At 44.3% G+C, this 23500-nt stretch overlaps 1 protein-coding gene across 6 annotated transcripts in view; it reads left to right on the top strand.

The window, feature by feature from the left end:
• Positions 1 to 394: 394 nt before the first annotated feature.
• Positions 395 to 23500, top strand: part of LOC430766 (transitional endoplasmic reticulum ATPase-like) — a 54859-nt gene continuing 31753 nt past the window's right edge. For 2 of the 6 annotated variants that reach the window (XM_025144579.3, XM_040655265.2), the window contains exons 1-3: positions 395 to 543; positions 12994 to 13105; positions 13436 to 13608. In XM_025144579.3, coding sequence (XP_025000347.1) covers positions 527 to 543; positions 12994 to 13105; positions 13436 to 13608 — 302 coding nt within the window. In that variant the 5' untranslated portion in view covers positions 395 to 526. Of the gene's footprint in view, positions 544 to 674; positions 727 to 4011; positions 4165 to 12993; positions 13106 to 13435; positions 13609 to 23500 lie in introns of those variants that run through there. The other 4 variants (XM_040655268.2, XM_040655267.2, XM_046905156.1 and 1 more) reach the window with 3 other exon arrangements.

Raw genomic sequence — 23500 nt, 5'->3', positions numbered from 1 at the left:
CCTTCTCGTTGGCTGTAGCTCTCTAGTCCGTTTCTCTTTGCTCATATGCTAGCCAATCGCGAGGCAAGGATCGCTGTCGGGGCGGGCCTTCCCGCCTCGATTTTCCTATTGGCGGATTTTTGCCGTTGGCTCTCCGATCCGTGTTGCCTTGTAGAGCAACCATGATAGAGAGGGCCACTGCGATTGGATGATGACTGTCACGCTTGACTCATAACGATTGGAAAGAGAAGAGAGATAGGGCGAAGGACGGAGGGTGCTCGTTCTTTTATTTCCTCTTTCCCCCGCTTCCCCTTTTCGATTGGCTGAGGCACTCACCGGGCGGAATTTCCGATTGGCCAGCGCACGCTGTTGCTAGGCAGGTGAAGAGGCGCGGGGTGGAGCTCCCTTTTCTGATGAGTCGGCTCTGAGGTTCAGTCAGCGTGAAGCGTCTCGATTTGCTGTCGTAACGAATCTGCTCCAAGACCTTCTGCTCACTTTGAGGAGCCGTCGCCGCGCGTCTACCCTCACCCCTTTTCCCCTCAGCGCCATGGCCTCGGGATCTGAGTAAGTGTGGGCTGCCCGACGGTTGGCCGGGGCCTAGGCCTGGCGGCTGAGGCGCTGGTCCTGGCCCAGCGCAGTTTAGCTCCACTTCCCTCGTTTCATCGCGATGTAGCGTTGCCTGGGCTGGGTCAGACTGGGCTGGGCCGCTATTTCCTGATCTCGATACGTCGTGCGGCCCCCGAGGAGGTAGGGGTGTTGGGTGGGCCGCTCCTCGCGCGCTCCCGGTCTGACGCGTGCCCGTAGGGGGCCCCTGTGTACCTTCGCCGCCCCCCTCCCGGATTCCCTTTCCGGAAAGTGTCGAGTCACGGCGGGATGAAGCCGGGCCGGGTTGTCTCGCTCTGATGCTGCCTGCCGTGCCCTGGACTGTCCCGCCTACACTAGGCCGCAGCCAGGCAGGGCTTTGTCTCGCGGGTTCCCGGGAGCCAGAGGAAACGGCAGCGCTGCAGATAGGAGGGAGAGAGGCACGTTCCTGTCTCCTCCCTGCAGGCGCCGAGTGGTCCCAGAGCTAGGGCTTGTGAGTGATTTGGCATGAGGAGGCAGACGGCCCCAGTGGCAGCTGAGACAATCTGCTCTATTTTCATCTTTAGTGCCTTGCTTCATGTTCTAGGCTGAAGATCATCTTTCATGCTCCTCGAAAATGAGTTGAGTAATAGTGATCTCCCAGTTTCTGTCCCATATATGCAAACCATAGCATTGGCTTTTGAGAAGAATAAAAATAACACCTGAACAGAATTTTCTAAATCAAAGAATACTTGAAATAATTAATTGGCCTTGCCAGAGGCACTTTTAGTCCCTTTAGCGTCTGTTGTTTATATTCTCTTTTTCTCTTGGAACTCCTGAAATTTAGATCTGCTTGGCCCTACTGAGTCAGTTCCGTTGAGATGTGCCAAGAATTCAGTGTCCATGATGAGCTTGTGATGGAAGTGATAGTCTAAAAGGTGTTTTTTCAGCTGAGTGATATGAACAGTGCCTTTAAAAAGAAATGTCCATTTCTACAATGTTCTTCTCACCAGGTAGAAATCAAAACTTGCTTCTCAGCTGGAGAATGGTTGCTCTTTAGCTATAGTTCTTGGTACAGTGCTGTTGGCAACCATCTTGCTGAGCTTTAGCATAGCAAGTAGCACTACAAGAGCGAAGAGTGTGGTCTCTGAAGAGATCTTGTGTGCATACTCATCTAGCACAGTATTTGAGAATTTGTCATCTCAAGTATGGGTATGAACTTGCTGCTTGGTTGTCCTGGGCTGTTCTAGTAAGTGGCTTCAATAATCAGAAACGTCATTTATTTGCTTTAATAGATAAAATGGGGAAAATAGGTCAGTCTGTAACATGGATGTACATGCTCAGGATGGTAAAAAAAACTACTGACAGGTTTGTCTCAGAAGAAAGTTTGTGAGGACATGGATTAAAAAGGTCCAGCAGTCTACAGAAGGCATGATTTTTTTTTTTTTTTTGTTACTGAAGCTGGAATTGTTATGAGTCTGTGACTTTTTGCTATATATTTATCACAGACTTGCAAGAATATCTTAGTTACCTAGATAGTCTGGAGTTTTGGACATCAGTGATTTTTATGAAAATAACCACTAATCAGTAATTATTTTCTGTTCTCTTCATATTGTCTGCCATAACTCAGTGCTGTGCTCATAACTCTGCTCTCACTGAAAAATGTTGAAGTGTTTAAAGTTTTTAAAAAGTACCTCTCCCTTTTCCAATGTAAAATGGGTCCTTTACTGAAAAAGAAAAGAGGGCTAAGAATGACACCTGGGAATTCAGTATTGTTAGTCTTTAGGGCTAGTATATATTTGCTTCAATTTTATTGATGTTCTTATGCAGGGGATTATGTCCTCACTTCTGCCCTCTGTCTAGGGGCAAGCTTTGAATTTCCTTTTAATTCTCAAACAGCTCTAAAGCTGTCTTGTGTTCAGTGTCATGCTTTTGACAGTGAAAGAAAAGAGGGAGAAGGAAAGCAAGTGAGGGAGTAGATTAAAGGGATGAGCAGGGGAGATGATCTAGAGAAATTGTGGTTTCTCTCTGACAAAAAACTCATTGAGGAGCTTTGAAAATTATGTAGGATAACTTGTCTGTCTTGGCTCTTAACTGAAGTTTACCAGCATGCATAAGAAAGTTGGCAGAGGAGGTTCACAACCCATGTCTTAAGCTTTCCTTTTCAGCTTAGTATTTGCAGTTCAGGCTCTCCTTCTCTGCTGCATAGATTTTGAGATTGTCCAGATGTGGTTAAAGGGCACAAATGTATTTTGTTCTGTCATCTTGGTTATTGCATGAGGAACCCTCAGGAGAGGTGCAACAAGGACAAGTGGTGATGATGATATTCTAATTTGCTATTGGAATATGGAGTGGCACTTGTCTGTCAAAGTTATTGCTTTGTCTGTAGGAAAAATAAAATAACTTTTCTGTGTTGATACCATGTAATTTCTTAACACTTTTTTTTTCCTCATTTGCACAGCTCTGAGGTGAGATAACTGAAGCTGACCCCGTGCATTTAGATACATTTGCTGTTATCTGGAGACCTTCATTCCTCTTTTAAATTCCTCCAAATTTTACAATTGCTTTAATTGCAGTAATGTACTGACAGCATTGATCTAGCCCTTACTTAGGAAATGGCAGATTCAGTTCTTCAGTATTAAAACTTTTTTTTCCCCCTCACATTCAGCAGAACAAAATATACATCTTGCTGTGCTGTTTGGTGGTGCTGTGTACTGGAAGTTATCTGAACTTATTTTTTTTATTCAGCTTTTGGTTTATTGAAAGCTTTGGTTAAAAAGCTTTCACATGCTGCTCAGTTTCTTGTTTGTTTTTAATCTTGTGTCTCAGTGCATTTTTTTTTAGGCTGCATAATAATCTGCATTCCAAAGTGATAGCTACTTAGTTTCAGTGATGATTTATGTAGCCAAAGTCTGGCAACAGCCTCTTATCAAAAGGCCTTTAGATCCATGCCTTGTGTGCAGAGGGGTATGGTTTATATTCAGACTTTGAACAGGCTAAACAGAAGTACTGTTGCTTTCTAGTGTTCCTTAGTTCAAGTTTTTAAATGTACCTGCTAAATTAATTTCCAGTGTCTAGGAGCTTACACTGATGCACAGTCCTTAAAGTACTTTATTTCTATCCACTGTTCATTGATTTCAGTTTTCTTATTGCTGTTAGTTTCTATTAGAAATCCCAGCCCTTTTTTTTGAGGGGGACGATGTTTAAAAACAAAAAAAGCTCACAACAGCCTTACTTGAGCATTCCGTGTGTTCCTTTGGATTTAGAGTAGAGGTTGGATTCATAACATTTAATGTACTCATTGAAAGGGAGGGATGTTAATTTCTTAACTATTGCATTATTAATGAAGAAAAGGAGGAAGATGATTTGCCCCGTGCTGGCAGTCCTGGAAAGACATGTTTTACAATTCTTTGTTTTGTTCACTTAAAATAACGTTGCTCTTCATTTAAAACACTTTTTCTATGCTACTAGGGCTGATGCAAAGCTTGAAAGTCTTCTGGAAACAAGCCTGCAGCACTGAAGTTTGCTTGTCCCCCTGTTCTAAGTGTCAGGGAAAGGAGACAGCACTGCACAGCAGTCTGGCTTGGAAAAACTTGTTTCTTGAAGGTGTGTGGGGTACCTCAGGTAATGTCACACCACAGATAAGTCAGACCTTTCTGCTGTACTTACAAAGATGCAGTTGTGAGAAACACGTTCAAGATCAAAAATTTCTAATCAGGCCAAGATCTCTCTGAAGAGCAGTTGATTCATTATTGCAATAATGGGCACACACCCCCTACTGACGAGGGAGAAATTGTGTAACTAGTCAGTGAAATCCACTCCATTATATACCCTGGGTCCAACGCAGGTAAAGCCTCTCCTGGCCCTCGTTGGTTGAGCATCTCAGGCTCACAGTCTTCCAACACTGTTACTACGTTACACTTCCATACAATGTCTGTTACCAACACATTGTCTTTGGGTATGTTCTGTACTTTTTTATGGCGATCGGAGGACAATACTTTCAACAATCTGCACACTAGTTCTGTCCCATACCAGACTCTCTCCTACCCTATATAATTACCTTACCTAGTGCCTGTGCCAATTTGACTTCGGTTGGAATGCCCCAGTCTCACTCTGTTCAGCAACTTTTGTGAAAGGCAACTTATCCTATGCTACATACAGAAATACTGGAAATTTCTACTGCAAAAAACACCATCTACCTCTCACAATTCCCCCTTTTTCTTTTTACCCTTTTATGTTTTTGCACCAGACTATGAAACACTTCTAATATAAGAAAACTACCTTACTAACCTGACTTGATGATTGATAGTAATTTATCATCTTGCTATTCTCCATGCTCTAATATATATATATTGATTAAGAATAACAATTTCTTCACCCTTGTATGATTCATCCCAGTATGAACAAGTAATAAATCTTAAATCAGAGCATAATGAGCATTACAGGTTCTAAGCTACTAAGGGATGTGGGGAAGATGGGGAAGTTAGCGATAGTAAAGAAAGAAATTCTAGCAAACGGTTTACAGAGCAGAGATAGTCACCACCAGGGAATCTGGCGATGTCTTGTCGGTCTGTGAGGAGGCAGCAGGTTGATCAGTCTCGTTGACTTCCATGGCTGCATTTTGGCAGATAGGGTACCCATTCTTCCTCAGAACTCTTCAGTCCCGACTACCCCAATTATCAGGGGCATCATGTCCTGTCCATCACGGTGATGGTAGCTGTCAGGGTACCCACATTTCTGTTCATCAGGAGGAACAGCACATCTGTCCTCTTACCACTGTACTCCTGGTAGTCAACCATTAACTTCAAAAACTTGTTGGGCAGGTCATGCTTTGGATGGGTGCCATCAAACAGGCTTTTGAGCCAAGCATTCTCCAGCTTCTCATGTCTCAGATGACTGCCTCTGAACAAGCTTTGAGCCAAGCATTGTTGCTGCTTCTCACACCACCCGGCGGTGCAAACCTTGTTATCACTGTCCTGTGGTGGTTTCAAGAAAAAAAAGCATTAAGGGGAATGAGGGGAGAAGGAAAAGATGCATGTTAAAATCACACAAAAGCAAAGGAACAAAATGTGAGCGCTGCCAATGCTCATAACACAACTCACCTTACCCATGGATCACCAGGAGGCTAGGAAAAGTAATCTAATACCTAGGCCAACTTTCAGACTCCTTGGGTAATTTGAGCCAGGCCAGTCACCTCAGCATCTGCCAGACTTTCACAAACAATACGATTACAAGCAATAAATACATCAATGTTAGGGTTAATAAGATCACAACTGGGTGAAGCACAGAATTAAAAACTCCTCTTGCTGTTGGTGACCATCTAAGGAGTGTTTCCCTACAGGGGTGTTCTCCATCCTGCTTTACCCTTTCCAGGACATAGTGCTTCTCTTCTGTATCATGGTTAACAGTAATCAATGTTTTTTTTTTTTGTTTGTTTGTCCATTATCTTGGATGTGTTCTAGCAGTTGGTACAGATTGTCATGTTGCAATAATTTCTTTATCAAAGCAAGATTCATTACAATTGGGGCAGGTGGCAAATCTTGGATTAATGTGTAATTGGACCCCAACAACTGATATGACGTAACTGGAACTGAATAATTAAAGTCACATCCCATAACATTGGTAAAGTTACAAACACAGACATTTGAATATACAAGAGGTTCTCATACACACATCCTTCTCCAATATAGATGAGCACTATTTCAGGGGTCTCATTGGGATTCCTCTAAAATGGAGAATACTTTGCTCAGTGTCAAGACAAATGTCTTGGGTCTTGATGGTATTACTCTCACAAATAAATCCTTCTTGTTCCCATACAGCACATTAACTAACATCAACAGTTCGCCATTTGTTTCCATTTTGTTGGGCCTGTACTGTTTTCTAATGGGTAGAGTATAACTCCATTGTGATTCAGTCCCAGTGCAATGATTGGGTATATGGTATGCACCAAAACATCATGTATTGTTAAGACAATAGCTGTAGCAAAATTATTAACAGGATCATAAGTAAAATTAACTGGATGCCACTAAGATTGAAATTCTCCTTTAAATTTGTTTGCGTTGTCCCAAATCACCTTTCAAATTTCAGTTAAAAAAAGCGTTTCCATCACCTTCTACAACTAAGAGCTAGGAAGACATCATTTTGAATTACAGCAAGTGCATCTACAATTAACTGGTGGTCTTTTACATTAATTCTTTCCCAGTGAAGTAGTACATTAGAAAAGAACTGCTGATTGGGAAGGTTCAGACTGAACATTAGAAAATACTACTTCTCTGAAAGAGGGTGGTCAGGCAATGGAATGGGCTGCCTAGGGAGATGGTGGAGTCACCAGTCCCGGAGATATTCAAAGAATGTTTGGATGTTGTATTGAGGAACATGGTTTAGTGAGAACCATTGGTGATGGGCAAATGGATAGACTGAATGACCTGTGGGTCTTCTCCAACCTTCGTGATTCTATGATTGGTTCCCAGTGCTGATAAGGAAGACCTGAGGGGTGTTGCAACACATGTAGATCACTTATTGTCTCTAACACCCTATTTTTATTCATTGTCCTGCATCTCCCTAGAGTTGCAGGAGTTGGCTGGTACTATCCAGGCTATATAGCAAACAAGTATACAGGTATAAGACTAGAGAAATTATTACATTTACAAATGAGTACCGAAATAAAAAACTTATCTATGTCCTGGGCTCACAGAGAAGCTCAGTAAGGAACAATCTCCAGATAGAGATCCATCCTTCTTGGGAGTCAGCCCTTAAATGGGGTCTAGGAGAGGTGGAGCCTGGCTCCACCCCTTCTGGTCACTCAGGTGAAATTGCATTCACCTGTGTCCCTGCAGCTGACTCAGCGCTCACCTCAGGTGGTCAATCAGAGGTTCAGGCCGTGATTCAACAGTTCCCATACACCTGGCCTCATTTATTTCCTGAATATATTTCATCACTGTGCTTAACCATGGTTGAAAGGGTTAAGCCTCTGTTAGAACTAGAATTCAGTCCCATATGCCCAGTATGCCCAATATGGGCATGGGACCGTGACCAGCCAGCGAATGTAATAGGGTCAGCATAAGCAATTTCAAATATTAATCTGAAGAAGATGCCTGTCCAAAACAGTGACATTAATGATACCACAGGGATCCCAGGGGAAAGGAACACGGTGAGAAGAGAGCATATGAGGCACAGCAACAGGATCAGCATTCATTAACATCTGGAAAACAAAAGAGAGAACTTCCCGGTTCCAAAGGAACCAAGGTTAGAGAAAGCATAAGTGGAAAAGAAAACAAAACCAAACAAAAGCAAACAAAAACTTTCCTGGTTCCAAATGAACCAAAGTTGGAAGGTGGGTGAAATCCAGATGGTTAATTTTGTATATTTTCCCCTGACCGTCTTGAGCCTTCCAGATGTATATGTTAAGAGGCTCCTTGAGGGTTAAAGGGATGGGACCAATGTGCAGTAAATCAATCAACATCAGTTGTCCTGGGGAGTAATCATCCCAATAAGCAGCTCTTTGATTAAGGGACCACGGGGCACAGTGGTTGCCAGTGGTAAAAAATATTCCAGGTCCCCAATAACCCTCTGATTCCTTTTCAATCAACAGGATCTGATCTTCCCCTGTTAGTGGCACTTTCCACACATACTCTGCCTCTGATTTCAGAGGGGTGTGACCAAAATCTTTCTTAAATTTGGCCAGCTCGGTAGCAGAATAGGGAACCTCCCTGATACAAACACCAGAGTACCCACCTTCGCTCTCTTCATATGCAAGCCCAGTTTCTATCGGAGGGCAGACAAGGGTCACCAGGTTTTCTGATTGGTCATTTTGGGCTCTCACATCCTCCAGACTTTCTCCTGGATAAAAGTTATTACCTGGGGAACTAGCATTAATCTCCCTCTCATTTACCAACTGCTCTCTAAGGGCTTGCTGAAGGAGGGCTTTTGAATGTTCTTTTTCTGACTGCCCCCTAAGATCTTCTGCTTGGTCTTGCAGGTATGTAATCAATTCCTGCAAGGAATGAATAATTTGGGTTTCTGCCGTGTACTGTTTGTTGCGGATCTGTACGACAGCAGTAAGAGCAGCTCCTAGAACTGCACAAATGATTGATCTTCCCTTTCCCTCCCCCATACGAGTTTCCTTGTGGAGGGAATTTATATGATCCGCGACTCCCTCTAAGTTGGACCAATTACTCCGTGCCCATTCCATCTCCAAGGGGAAGAGTTTGGCACTGTGCTTTTCTAAGAGGTTGAGGAGCAGATTCCTGCCCTCGTTCCCTTTATTTATTTATTTATTTGTTTGTTTTTGTTAACGATCATGCCTCAAAATGTGGAGCAATCTCTTTGGAGGGGAAACGTATTATCAACAACTCAACAATTTGCTCCTTATTCCCCCGAAGGGTACACACATACTCTCTTCTACCAATAAGGCAATTGCTACTACCACCTGGACACATTCGGGTCATCCTCGAGATACAGGGTCTAATAGCTTAGGCAAGTATGCAGTGGGTTTTCTTTTGTCTCCCTATTCTTGTGTTAAAACTCCTAAAGCAGCTCCTTCACTGACAGTCACAAAAAGGTGAAATGGTTTCTTTAAGGCAGGCAGTTCTAACACAGGTGCTGTGATTAAGTCCTGTTTCAATACTACTAGTTCTTTTCCCTCTTTTGTCCATTTTAATACGTTGGGTTCTCCCTCTGATGGTTTGAGATACAATCTCTTTGTTGTTGTGGTTTTTTTTTTTTTTTTTTTTTTTTTTTTTTTTTGTACATATTCTTCTATTCACAATCTTCAGCACCCAATTAAACCTAGAAACTTTAGCAACTCCCTCTTTGTCCTGGGTGGAGAAAGCTGCACAACTCCCTGAATTCTTTCAGAATTTATTCTCCATTTCCCCTCAGAAATCACATGCCCAAAATATCTGATTTCTTTTTCCACATACTGCAGTTTATTTTTAGACACCCTTAGCCTGTGTTCCCCAAGAAATTCAGGAGTTTACCTGTAGTCTCTTTTACTTTAGACTCCTCTGTTCCACAAATCAGCAAGTCATCCACATACTGTAACAGCTTTACCCCCTCTTCAACCTGAAACTTTCCCAAAACTTTCTCCAGCACTTGTCCAAATAAATCAGGTGATTCCATTAACCCCTGGGGTAAAACAGTCCTCCTATTATTGCTGCCTTCGTCCTGTTTCTGGGTCCTCTCATTCAAAGGCAAAAAGATTTCAACCCTCTGAGTTAAAGTGCAGGTCCAGAAAGCATCTTTTAGGTCTATTACACTAAACCATTTATGTTCTTGGGGGATCAGACACATTAAAGTATAGGGACTAGGAACCAGGGAGTGTTGCTTGAGAACTATTTCATTAATTTTTCTTAAATCTTGCACCAGCCATCTGCCTTCTGTACTGGCAAAATTGGAGCGTTATAGGGTGTCATACAGAGATCCAGAAGACCATCCTTAACCAATGTCTGTATTACGGGCTTGAGACCTACTATCCTTTCTAAAGGTATGGGATATTGTTGCTGTTTCACAGCTTCACTCCCTCCTTGGACAGTTATTTTTAAGGGAGTAATTGTGAGTCCACCCCCGGTTTCCTTCCCCTGCCCACACCTTTGTATTTATTTATTTTTCATAACAGCTGTTAATAAGTTCATTGACACCTTTATATCTGTTTCACAAGTTTTCAACGGCAGTCCTAATTTAGCTATATTAACTATATCTCTTCCCAGTGAATTGGTCCCTGCTTCTGATATAACAATTTCCCTGTGACTATTTTATCTTCCCATCTTAACTCAGTAGTCTCAAAAAGTAAAACTATCATTCCTGATTCCTCAACCCCTGTTATTCTTAAGGCGTTCCCAGTTAATTTAAGTCCCAGTATTTTATAAGCTAAAGATGACCAAGAATTGATCAAACTGTTCTGCTAATCCAATAGGATCTTTCATTAATGATTTCATTTCCCTTTTAAAATTTCTCACCTCTCCACTAGTAAGTGGGGAGTTTACATATCCTATATCTCCTGATAACATTGGAACTTCCCTAAGAGGATACGTGGAAGTGTTAGTGGGGTTAATGGTGTAAGATTTAGGAAAGGGAGAATTTATAACATCCCTTTTGCATTGTTCCAATTCTTTCTCAAGCTGGCAGAACTTTTTCTTTTCAGCATCAGCACTAGTCGCAGAGCTCATTTCAGGTGGGCTGTTCAGGAGCTGATCCGAGCCAATACCCTCCACCTATATACCCTGGGTCCGACGCAGATAAAGCCTCTCCTGGCACTCATTGGTTGAGCGTCTCAGGCTCACAGTCTTCCGACGCTGTTGCTACATGACATTCCATAGCTACGTTACACTTCCATACAATGTCTGTTAACAACCCACTGTCTTTGGGTATGTTCTGTACGTTTTACAGCGATAGGACAATATTTTCAACAATCTGCACACTAGTTCTGTCCCGTACCAGACTCTCCCCTACCCTATATAATTACCTTACCTAGTGCCTGTGCCAATTTGACCTAGGTCGGAATGCCCCAGTCTCAACTTCACTCTGTTCAGCAACTTTTTTTGTGAAAGGCAACTTATCCTATGCTACATACAGAAATACTGGAAATTTCCACTGCAAAAACACCATCTACCTCTCACACAGTGAACGTGTCAAACAGAGCACTGCTGCGGTGGTCTGTGTTCTTGCTCTGTAATTGCTTGCTCTGCCACTTCCACTCAAGGTTTGGTTTCTTCTGTTTTTTTTGTCCCTAAAAGAGCTAAACGGAGCAAATGTACAGCCAACACAGTTATCCGGAAAGCTGCCTGCTCTTTGTGGATGTTTGCTACAAAGAAGAGCTTTTTTTTTGTCAGGATTAATCCATTTCTTTTATGACCTTAAATGTTGGCACATCTGGATTACTTTAAGAAAAGTAGTCAGGCACCTATCAAGGGAAGTTGCAACGGTTTTGCAATTTTATCTGGCTAAGGTACAACTTCCAATAACTACTCAGGGTGAGTTGGTTTAAGATTGTTTCTTTTGTAAAGTGAATTATTTGCTGTATTAGGTTTTGAAGGAAGTGACTTAATCTGCCTTTCTTCCATTTTCTTTCTGCTTCATTGAGCAAATGAAGGTAATGACAAAGCCTTTATTTAAGAAATAGGCACACGAGGGAAAGATATCAAAAAGAATCGACTCACCCCTCCCGGTAGCAGCGCGCAGGCAGAGCCGAGCTGAGGAATGTGTCCCTCCCCCGTTCGTACCGCCGCGCCACCGCACTCACACACTCACATAGCCCACCCATTGGTTCAGGCTGTGACCCTGGAATTCCACTACACTCCACCCCTTCACAGCATGAACCAATGACTGAGCAGGTAGAGGGTGAGCCCCTGCAACCTGGTGGCCCAAGACACAGTGCACATCGCGACGCATACACAACACTCGCCACAATATAGGATGTCAAGACAATAAAGGCAATCAGTGGCAGTCCCCTTCACGGTTCTGTTGGGCCAGTACTTGATGTTCTTTCTCGAGGCGTATCTTTTCCAAGGACCAGTAGCGCTTCTGATTCATGCTCTCCAGTCCCCAAAAGTTCAGCAGTGCGTCACAGGGTGTCATGATGTTTCCTCATAAGCGTGTTTGAGTGATGTTGCTCCTGCCTGGCTCGCCAAAATGTAGAGCAAATGAAGGTAATGACAAAGCCTTTATTTAAGAAATAGGCACACGAGGGAAAGATATCAAAAAGAATCGACTCACCCCTCCCGGTAGCAGCGCGCAGGCAGAGCCGAGCTGAGGAATGTGTCCCTCCCCCGTTCGTACCGCCGCGCCGCCGCACTCACACACTCACAGAGCCCACCCATTGGTTCAGGCTGTGACCCTGGAATTCCACTACATTCATTTAGTTAATTTTTGTCAAGGTAAACAAATTGTCATATTTTTTGTAGTATAGTGGGCTAGAACTACAGTGACTCCTATGAAGATGTTACAGAAAGGTGCTTATACCCTTTAAAAAAAAAAACACTAGTTTTATTGAGCACTACATTATTTCTACCATCTTGCTTGGTTTAACTAATAGGTTTTGACAGGCTAAACTCTCATGACTCTTTCTGTCAGAGGAACTACAGCATTGTTCTTTAACTCTCCTATTTATCTGGGACTTGACACCAAATAGACTTAAACTTTTGTTTCAGCACCAGTTGTTATATGAGTGCTAATTCATTTAGGCAAAACACCTTACAGTCAGCAACATCTCACTGACTGCTTCTTTTCATAGATGCTTTGTAGCTATTCCCATGAGGCTGAATTGATGTTTATACCCAGAAAACATTCTGTTTTGAATGCCTAAAACTGGTGCCTAGGAAGAATATTCTCTTTTATCTTATAAAGAAGTATAATTTCTAAAAGATATGACAACAACAACAAAAAAAACCTGTAGAAAATGGAGACCAAAGCAGGGGAGTGGCAACACTTACTCATTACTTCTGTTTTCTTTTCCAGTTCTAAAGCAGATGACTTATCAACTGCTATTCTGAAGCAGAAGAACAGGCCTAATCGGTTAATTGTTGATGAAGCCATCAATGAAGACAACAGTGTTGTGTCACTGTCCCAGGTGCATCTTCTATAAAAACTTAATCTAGGCAACACACAAACTGTTGTTGTATGTTAACTTGAAATGTTAAGCTGCAACTTCTTATACAAATACTTATTGTTACAAGTGAGGGAGGTGGGTTGTTTTGTTTTCTAGCATGTTTCCATGATAAAATATATTTTAATTCTGAACTCTTAAGAGTCATTGACTTCGATACTAGCTCTTGAGCAGCATAGTGGGATCCTGTGTCATTGAGGGTTTAATATATCACTTCCAAGATGTAACGCTTCTTCAAATGCTTGAATTCTTTTTTTTTTTGTCAAAAGCTTGTTCTAGTATTATTGTTTATAGGCAAAAATGGATGAATTACAGCTGTTCAGAGGAGACACTGTTCTGTTAAAAGGAAAGAAGAGGAGAGAAGCAGTCTGCATTGTTCTGTCAGATGATACCTGCTCAGATGAGAAGATCCGCATGAATAGGGTTGTTCGCAACAACCTGAGAGTACGCCTGGGTGATGTGATCAGGTAGGAACTGGTTTGCCAACAATTGCATATCTCTGGGTTGCCTAAATAATTTGTGTGCTGGCTCTGAGTTGATTCAGTCAATAGCAAAGACAGGATCTGCAGGAAGTATTTTTGTATCTTCCAGAGAAGAACTCAGAAATGTTTCCAAGCCCATCCCCATCAGGGATCTCAGTTAACTTCTGCATGCGTTCCTGGCTATGATCATACTTTAATTAATACCAAGAACCGATGGTAAAGATTCATAAAGTCTCTTCAGCACTTACATAAGCATAGGTCCCATCATTAAATTGAGTAGCTCAATTATCCTAAATTTAAATTGTCAAATGAACTCATGTAGACTTAAAAAAATTTAGACAAGAAAAATTCATATAGGAAAGCATCACATAATAGTGTAACTGATCTCACAGTATCTCAAGGCAGCTCAGTGCTTGAGCTAGAGATATAGAAGTTAAAACTTGCTAGTAATGAACAACAAAAATATGAAGCAGACAAATAGTAAGATTAAAAATCCCCAAAATATGTTTACATCCAGGATGTTTATATTTCAGTTTTTGCTATTGTAGTGGAATTCCAAGGTCACAGCCTGAACCAATGGGTGGGCTATGGGATGTGTGGGTGCCTGGAGCGGGGGGGTGGCCTGAAGCCACCCCTTCCGTCTCCGCAATACTCCCTGTGCAATCTGAGTCTGCACGGGTCCCCCTTTGTCCCCGCCCTTCTCTCTGGCAGCGGGACAGTAAGAACAGGGGAGGGTCGCATTCCTCAGCTCATCCCTTTCTCCACACCATTACCGGGAGGGGTGAGTTAATTCCTTTTTGATATGTTTTCCTCTAGTGCCTATTTCTCAAATAAAGGCTCTGTCATTGCCTTCACTTGTTCTACAGTTATATAAGTAATTTTAAGATTAGGAATTCATTAAAAGCGTTGCAGGAATTTTGTTGTGGAATACTTAAAGAAAGTAATGAGAAAACATTGAAGTAAACACTGTAGAATACATCTTGGCTTACATGAACAGATTCCGTTCTGTGATGGGAGTTAGGGAAAACAGTGTGAGCACTTGGAAGTACAGAAATACAACTTTGCAGACTTAAATATGAGAGCGCTGACAGCTTCCCATCCTGAGCACCTTTCTAATTTATGATCTCCTATGTGTTCTGGGAAAATTGGAGCCTGGTTTCTGGCACTGTACTTCCAGGGGTGACACCAGGAATAATCTTTAAACACAAATTGTGTTTCATACAAGCTTTGTAGAGGAGAGGAATGAGGCTTTACCACTGTAGAGCAATGGAAGGCGATGATAATGCCTTCTACTAGGATAGAAGTACACTTAAAGGTATTTGTTAACATTTAGTTTAGAAAGTAATATAGAAGCAAGTGGCTCACCCTTTCCAAAGACTGATTTTATTTCAAAGAGCATGATCTGTGAAGAGAGAAGGTGCTCCCTCACCTGCTAATCCTTAAATGAGGATAAGGAGGGATGGACCTGGGGGTCCACCCCTTCTCACCTGGTGTTCAATCATTGGTTCAGGCTATGACCTAGAAATTCCCATACAACCACCCATTTCTACCACTAGAAAGCAAGTTTTAAGCAGTACCCTAGTTAGAACAGAACACTGCTTTGACCTAGTCTGGGAAGTAAAGGTGAATTATTACTCTAAATTGATGTAATTTTACTGTTGGAATCTTTTCTAGTGTGATGATTCAGCCTCTACTCTCCCCTTTTCTGCTGGGACTGTCTATAGTGATTCCTGGACTTCTGTATGACTGATGCTTAGCTTTCTTGCAAGGGTCAGAACTTTTGCACCGCTTGTTTAATTATTTATTGTCTTTCTGCACCATGGTCTCAGTGCACGAATGTAGATTTTGGCAAAATACTTCCTGTAAACTGTTATGTTTTTTTCCTAGGGCCATCTGTTTTTTATTCTTTTGCTGTATCCGTTCTATAAATAATATGGTAAAATAATCTATTAAGAGTCTCAAACAAAATAGCTGTCACAGAGTTATCTAGATAAATCTATGCCCATGACAGGGAGCCAGTAGGCCCGTGGGCCCCCGGCTTCCCGACAAAAAATGGAGCAGCGGCAACGATCTAAGAAGGAGAACTTATTTTACTAACTATGATATTGGAATGCAAGATGACACAGTATAATACAATCTAATTGAAAGTAAGGATAATAAATCAAATAAAATAAGAGAGAGAGAGTGTGAGAGAGTTTCTGAAACTGAAAGCCCTACTTGATGAATGCGTACGTCTTGGAAGCACACCTACTCCTCTCCCTGGCAGCAAGTGAAAGCGAAAGACTGTGCGCAACCAGATGACGTATCTTCCGTGATGTATCTTTCTTCTCTGACCGTGAGGTCCTCTGGGATACGTAGTTCTTCTTTTTTGTCCATGATGTTATGATGTGGAATACCAATAGCAAAATTACAAAACCATGACAATAGCATATTAGAAATATCTTCATTTGTAGTTCTATGTAGGCTTTTCTTAAGCAGGCTGTTGTGGTTTAACCCAGCTCAGCACCACACAGCTGTTTGCTCACTTTCCCTTCCCTCCAAGCAGAAAGAGAAACACAACTGGAAACAAAATAGAACTTATGGGTTGAGATTAAAAAAACAAGTATTTACTAAAACAGAAAAAAATGAAAACAAAAATGCAATAATAACTATATAGATAGATAGTTACAGTGCAATTACTACCTGCTGAAAGACACAGCAACAATATGATGGCCTGCTAACTATGCAAGGTTCCGCAAACTGATTCTCAGCAACTCCCAAGCAGTGGCTGCCCCCAGTCAACTCCCCACAGCTTTATGGCTTTGATGTCCCATAGTATGGAATAACTCAGCCTAATTCAGGCCACCTGTCCTGCCACTACCCTTTCCCCTACTGCTGTACTACAGAGACACTGGCTTTTACTTTGCTGTGGAGACTAGCTTCAGGGCAGGTAAAACTGCAGTGGGCAAAGGATCTGAAGTAAAAAAGGCCGACAAAAAAGCTCTTTTTTAAGGCTTTTTTGAAGCCAGCAACAGTGCTGTGCTTGTGGGTGGGCTGCTGAGAGAGCAGGGGTGGAGAAGACACTACCCACCGTTGACATTGACACTTGGTGATAAGCTTTAAATAACCACAAGGAGGGCAGAAGCTAGCTTACTCCCACAGAGCACACCAGGTGAGTAACTCTTGTTACTGCCCACTGAAAACAGGGAAGAGAAGTCAGTAACTGAGCATAGCTCACACTGCCCATATGGTGTTGTGGTTATAGGTGTGGAAGGTGGCAGGGTGTGTAAGTGTTGTCCCTCTTTGTTCAGGAGACTAGCTCTCCTCTTGGCTGTCTCTGAGAAAACCGCAGGCCTAAATGCGGTCACCACAAGACAGTGGGATTATTCTAAGAAGACAGTGGTGACCCAGACAGAAGGCCTGCCCAGAAATGTGGCAGTTCAGGTCTCTGGCTACAGGGAATGCCTGAGTCTGCTGCTGCCAGGGGAGGGTGGCAGGGATTCCATCTGTGTGAGGTGTGAGCAGGTGGGTGAGCTGTTCCACCTGGTGGTGGAGCTCAAGGAAGAGGTGGGGAGGCTAAGGGCCATCAGGGAGTGTGAGTGGGAGGTTGACTGGTGGAGTGACTCGCTGGTGTGCTGAAGGGAAGGGTACCAGGGAGATATCCCCAGAAAAGTGGTGGACTCTGCCCTGTCACAGTCAGACAGACCTGACAGATGAAGAGGGCTGGAAGAGAGTCCTGACTCAGTATCATGGATGCAGCCCCTGCCTGCCTACCCTGCTCCCCTAGGTCCTGCTAAGCAACAGGTTTGAGATGCTGGAAACTGAAGGGGAGGGAGGTGAGTGGGGAGGCGAGGGAGGATCTGCCTAGGAGGGAGCCTAGGGTGAGGCAGTCACCCCCACGCCTTGAGACTGCCTCTGTCAGGAAAGACAGGAGGGTAATTGTGGTGGGTGACTCCCCTCTCAGGGGAACGGAGGGCCCCATTTGTGGATCCGACCTGTAGGGAGGTGTGCTGCCTCCCTGGGGCCTGCATCAGGGACATCACCAAAAAACTCCCAGGTCTGGTTCGCTCCCCTGATTGCTACCTGCTATTGATAGTTCAGGTAGGCAGTGATGAAATGGCTCGGGGAAGCCTGCAAGCTATCAAAAAGGATTTCAGGGGTTTAGGGCAAATGGTTGAGGGATTGGGAGCACAAGTAGTATTTTCTTCTCTCCCTTCTGGGGTGCTGTATGGGAACTGTGGAATCACAGCCTGAACCTCTCATTGATCACCTGAGGCAAGCACTGAGTCAGCCATGGGAGCACAGGTGAAGGCAATCCAGCTGTGTGACTGGAAGGGGTGGAGCCTGACTCTACCTCTACTAGACCCCATTTAAGGGCTGACTGCCCCTTTTTTTTTTTTTTCTGAAGTTTGCTCCTTGTGGAGTTTCTTGCAAGCCTACAATAGTGGTAAGCACTTTGATTTATCTATGATTATCTTTTCCAATGAGGGATATGGAGTGGTCTAGGAAAATGCAGGCTTTGAATAAGTGGCTGAAAGATTGGTGTCACCATGGGAACTTTGGTTCTTTGATCATGGGGTGGTTTACTTGGCGCCTGGCTTTATGGTCTTGCCTGTCTCTGTGGGGAAAGTGGATCCTATCCTAAGAGCTGGCAGGGCTCATTGAGAGAGCTTTAAAGTAGCTATGAGGGGGAATGGGGATAAAATGATGCTCGTTAAGGTGGAGCGAGTAGTTTAGAAATTTCGACTACATTTGATGGGGGAAGGGGGTGGAGGCCAATGGGACAGAGAAGGGCTTGGGGATGTTGTCGTTGTAGGAGATGGCGGGGATAAGCCTCTGAACTGTCCTGTAGGATCTTCTGAGAACTCCTCAGAAGAGGTAATGTTGCTGTGGGTGGCAGACAATCCAGGAGATTCCTGGAGTCTGTTGAGGATAACTTCCTGGTCCAGGTATTAGATGGACTGACCTGCGATGAAGCCTTACTGGACCTGGTGCTCACCAGTGCAGAGGAGAGCATTAAAGAGGTTAAGATTGGAGGCAGCCTGGGCTGTAGTGACCAAGCCATGGTAGAATTTGTGATCTGGAGGAATGCAGGCATGGCAAAAAGTAGAGTTTAGACCCTAAACATCAGGAGAGTGAACTTCTGGCTGCTCAAGGAACTGCTGGGTGGGATCTCCTGGGAAAGTGTCCTTGAGGACGTAAGAACAGAACAGAGCTAGCAGCTCTTTAGGGACACCTTTCTGAGAGCGCAAGAGCGCTCAATCCCCCAGCAGAAGAAACTGAGCAGAGGGGGCGGGCGACTGGCATGGCTGAGCAAGGACCTGCAGCTTAAACTGAGGGGAAAAAAGGGAAATGTACAGGAAGTAGAAGCAGGGTTGCGTAGCCTGGGAAGAATATAGGGACATTGTCCACATGTAGAAATAAGATTAGGAAAGCCAAGGCACAGATAGAGCTGACCTTGGTGAGGGATGTGAAAAATAACAAGAAAGGGTTCTACAGCTACATAAGCAGGAGACAGATCAAGGAGAGTGTTCCCCCTCTGATAAATGAGGACGGAGAACTGGCTTCCTCAGACATAGAAAAAGCTGAGGTGCTCAATGAGTGCTTTGCCTCAGTTTTCACTGGTGGCCAGGCTCCTCCCTGTGTCTGCCAGGGCCCTGAAGCTATAGGTGTGGGTGAGAGGAGTGGATTCCATCCCCCTGTAACAGTGGAATAAGTCCGGGACCTCCCCATGAAACTGAATGTATATATATCCATCCTAGGATTCTGAAAGAGATGGCTGATGTGGTTGCTGAGCTGCTCTCCATCATATTTGAAAAATCATGGTTGTCTGGTGAAGTCCCTGGTGACTGGAAAAAGGGAAACATTACTCTCATTTTTAAGAAAAGGAGAAAGGAAGACCTGGGGAACTACAGGCTGGTGAGCCTCACCTCTGTGCCTGTGAAGATCATGGAGCAGATCCTCCTAGAAGCTATGTTAAGGCATGTATGAGACAGGTGATTCAAGACAACCAGCATGGCTTCACCAAGGGCAGATCATGCCTGACCAATCTGGTGGCCTTCTATGATGGGAGTGATGGCTTCAGTGGACTTGGGAACCACATCAGCCTGCTAATTGTATATTTGTTGATTATACAGATGTCATCTATCTGGACATGCGCAAAGCCTTTGACATAGTCCCTTACCACATCTTTCTCTCTAAATTGGAGAAGCATGGATTTGAGGGATGGACTGTTCGGTGGATTAAGAATTGGTTGGTTGGTTGCAGTTTTGGGTGTGTTGGCTTGTTGTGATTAATTGTTCTGTGTCAGGGTGGAGACTGGTCACAAACGGTGTCCCTCAGGGGTCAGTCTTGGGAACAGTGCTCTTCAACATCTTCATCAATGACATAAACAATGGCATTGAGTGCACCCTCAGCAGGTTTGCAGACACCAAGCTGAGCGGTGCAGTTGATACATAAGAGGGAAGGGAAACCATCCAGCAGAGGGATGTGGACAGGCTGGAGTAGTGGGCCCATGTGAACCTAATGAGGTTCAACAAGACCAAGTGCAAGGTGTTGCACTTGGGCTGGGATAATCCCAGGTGTTTATACAGACTGGGTGAAGAACCTGTAGAGGGCTGCCCTGTTGAGAACAACTTGGGGGTCCTGGTAGATTAGAAGCTGGACATGAGCCAGCAGTGCGTGCTGGCAGCCTGGAAGGCCAACTGTGTACTGGGCTGCATTAAAAGAGGGGTAGCCAGCAGGGAGAGGGAGGTGATTGTGCCCCTCTACTCAGCTCTTGTGAGACCCCATCTGGAGTACTGTGTCCAGGCCTGGAGCCCCCAGTACAAGAAAGATGCAGAGCTGTTGAAACAGGTCCAGAGGAGGGCCACTAAGACGATAAGGGGGCTGGAGCACCTCTCCTATGAAGAAAGATTGAGGGAACTGGGCTTGTTTAGCTTGGAGAAGAAAAGGCTCCAGGGAGACCTCATTGTGGCCTTCCAGTACTTGAAGGGAGCATATAAACATGAAGGGGAACGGCTGTTTATGAGGGTGGGTAGTTATAGGACAAAGGGGAATGGTTTTAAACTGAGACAGGGGATGTTCATGTTAGATATTCGGTGAAAGTTTTTCACACAGAGGGTGGTGATGCACTGAAACAGATTGCCCAAGGAGGTTGTAGATGCCCCATCCCTGGAGGCATTCAAGGCCAGGCTGGATATGGTTCTGGGCAGCCTGGTCTAGTGGTTGGTGACCCTGCACATAGCTAGGGGGTTGAAACTAGATGATCTTTGCGGTCCTTTTCAACCCAGGCCATTATATGATTCTGTGATCTTTCTTCCTCCCTATAGGCCTGTGTCACAGCTGTGGAGAAACTGTACTGAGAGTTCCAGCAATTCAGCCATTAGAATTAAGCCTTCCTCTGATCAAAGGAGAGATTATATACACACCACAAGCCACTGGTAGTTTTACCTGTGTGACCACAGAGAAAATATGAGGCGGCCCCGACCGCCTGTACCATACCTTCTGGCCAGATGTCTGCAGCTGCACAACTATATCAGGCACCAAAGGGGGTGTCCTGATCTGCCATAGGAACATGATGAGGGTCCCTTTAGCAATGAAAACCAGAGTGTTGACCACGATGTCTGCAGGCCACATACCTATTACCAGAGGGACTACTGAGCCTCCCACCTCCAATGATCTCCCCCAAGGTGCAAGTAGGCCACACCACTTTGGTCCTACCTGCACCTTCCAAGGCCATTTTATTCTATGGGTACCTGGTTCTAGATTCTCAGGGGCAGGGAGCAGAAGATTATTTTCATTGCCAATCTGGGGTCTTACCAAACTATCAGTGCCCGTAATTTGGATCCTAAGCAGGGAAGCCCATGTCTGTAGCATTTTCAGGGCACTGGGTCTGCTGTCTTAAGGTCTTTCATTTCATTCAGATCCTACAGGATTTAATGGAGTCTCTTTGTCCACCCCTGCAGGGACTGAGAGTCTGTCTTCAGGGCAGCCTTAAGAACACCATTATAACATTCAATGAGGCTTGCCCCTGCTGGGTTATATGGCAGGTGGAATCGCCATTCGATGTTATTTTCTTCTGCCCAGTGCTGTATCATTGCACCAGTAAAATGGGTCCCTTGGTTGCTCTTGATGACTTGAAGTGTCCCATAGGCAGACATCAGTTTAGTAAGTGCCTTGATGGTATATGCCTGGTTTGCTTTTGGTACCGGATAGGCCTGCAGTAACCCACTTGCAGTATCAACTCAGGGCATATCTCGCCCCCTCAGACCAAGGGAGGGACCTGATAAAATCAACCTGCCATCACTGGAGAGGATTGTGTCCTCCAGCAAGATGGGCTGTTGTTTTGGGCAACCATCTTGGTCTCATCTTAAAGCAAGCGTCCCAGTCTCAGCATGCCTGGGCGATGTCAGATATCTGTATGGGCAACCCCCATGCTTTAGCAGCTCCCCACATTGTCTTTTGTCCAGTATGCTATAGCTTCTGATGTAACCAGTGGGCAATGTTCTCAGATAGTGAATTCTCAATCCATCAAACTCGGGCCAGCATGTCAGCTTTGTCATTTCCCAGTGATTGTAAGGGTTTGGGACCAGAAACATGGTAGACACGTACTGTCCCATGTTTAACTGTATTCCATATGTGTATGGGAACTGTTGAATCATAGCCTGAACCTCTGATTGACCACCTGAGGTGAGTGCTGAGTCAGCTGCAGGGGCACAGGTGAATGCAATTTCACCTGAGTGACCAGAAGGGGTGGAGCCAGGCTCCCCCTCTCCTAGACCCCATTTAAGGGCTGACTCCCAAGAAGGATGGATCTCTATCTGGAGATTCTTCCTCTTGGAGCCCTTCTGCCAGCCTAGGACACGGGTAAGATCTTTATTTCATTTCTCCTTTGTAATGCGATAATTTCTCTGGTCCAATACCTGTGTACCTGTTTGCCATACACATATGTCTAACCACATATCTCTGCCCCAGATTGGTCAGGCATGGATAGTCCATTCCTGGGTGGCCCACTGTGCGATCCAAGGAGTGAGCACCCAGTACACAGCCCAACTATCTGTGCAGATGTTTAGGATGCCATCACCAGGTTCTTTGGTTATAACCATCCACGCATCTCACAGTTGTGTCCATTGGCTGCTCTGACCATCCCCCCCATCAAACCAGATTGTCTCAGTGGAGGGATGGTATGCTATCACTCTCCACTTGCTTGGGTTGCCCTTGCTGGACCCATCTGTGTACTAGGCATCTTCAAGGATAGGATATTTCTCCTCCTGGACAGGACTCTTCTCTGGTGGAGTGACCAATGTTTCTTCAGGTATATCACTATGATACGTCACTGGGCCTAGGATCTTCTGGAGTTCTTCCTTTAATGGTGATGAAGACAGACTACTCCTCTGGCTGAGATAGGCAACCCATCATGCCACCATTTGTGCTTGGGCCACCCCTGTTTTAGGAAGGTGGGTCAGATCTTTTACCCACCCCTGAATAAGCAGGGTGGTCTTGACTGTGATTTCAGCTGTATGGGTTATTGGCTCTACTGCCTGTAATGTGGAATAGGCAGCCAATAACTGTTTTTCAATCATACTATATCTTTCTTCTGCTCCATGCCAGACCTGAAACCAGAATCCAATGGGGGGTCCAAACAGAACTCTGGCATTGCCACAGGCCCCAGCCAAAGCCATCCTGAGTGACATGAACATCCAACTCAGCTAGGAGGGTAGGATCAAATATACCCAATGCCTGGGCTTATTTAACTGCCAGTTTTGCCTGTTGGAAAGAGTCCTGTTCTGTTCTCCCCCAGTCCCATAGTTGCCCCTTTTTTGTGAGTCTGTAAAATGACCTCAGCAGCTGTGCTAAATGAGGTATAAAGGAACACCACTATCCCAATATACCTAGC

The sequence above is a fragment of the Gallus gallus genome, chromosome W (assembly GCF_016699485.2).
Source record: "Gallus gallus isolate bGalGal1 chromosome W, bGalGal1.mat.broiler.GRCg7b, whole genome shotgun sequence".
In the NCBI taxonomy this organism is placed as follows: domain Eukaryota; kingdom Metazoa; phylum Chordata; class Aves; order Galliformes; family Phasianidae; genus Gallus; species Gallus gallus.
The sequence above is the reverse complement of the archived record's forward strand: the minus strand, read 5'-3'. Positions and strand labels throughout refer to the sequence as shown.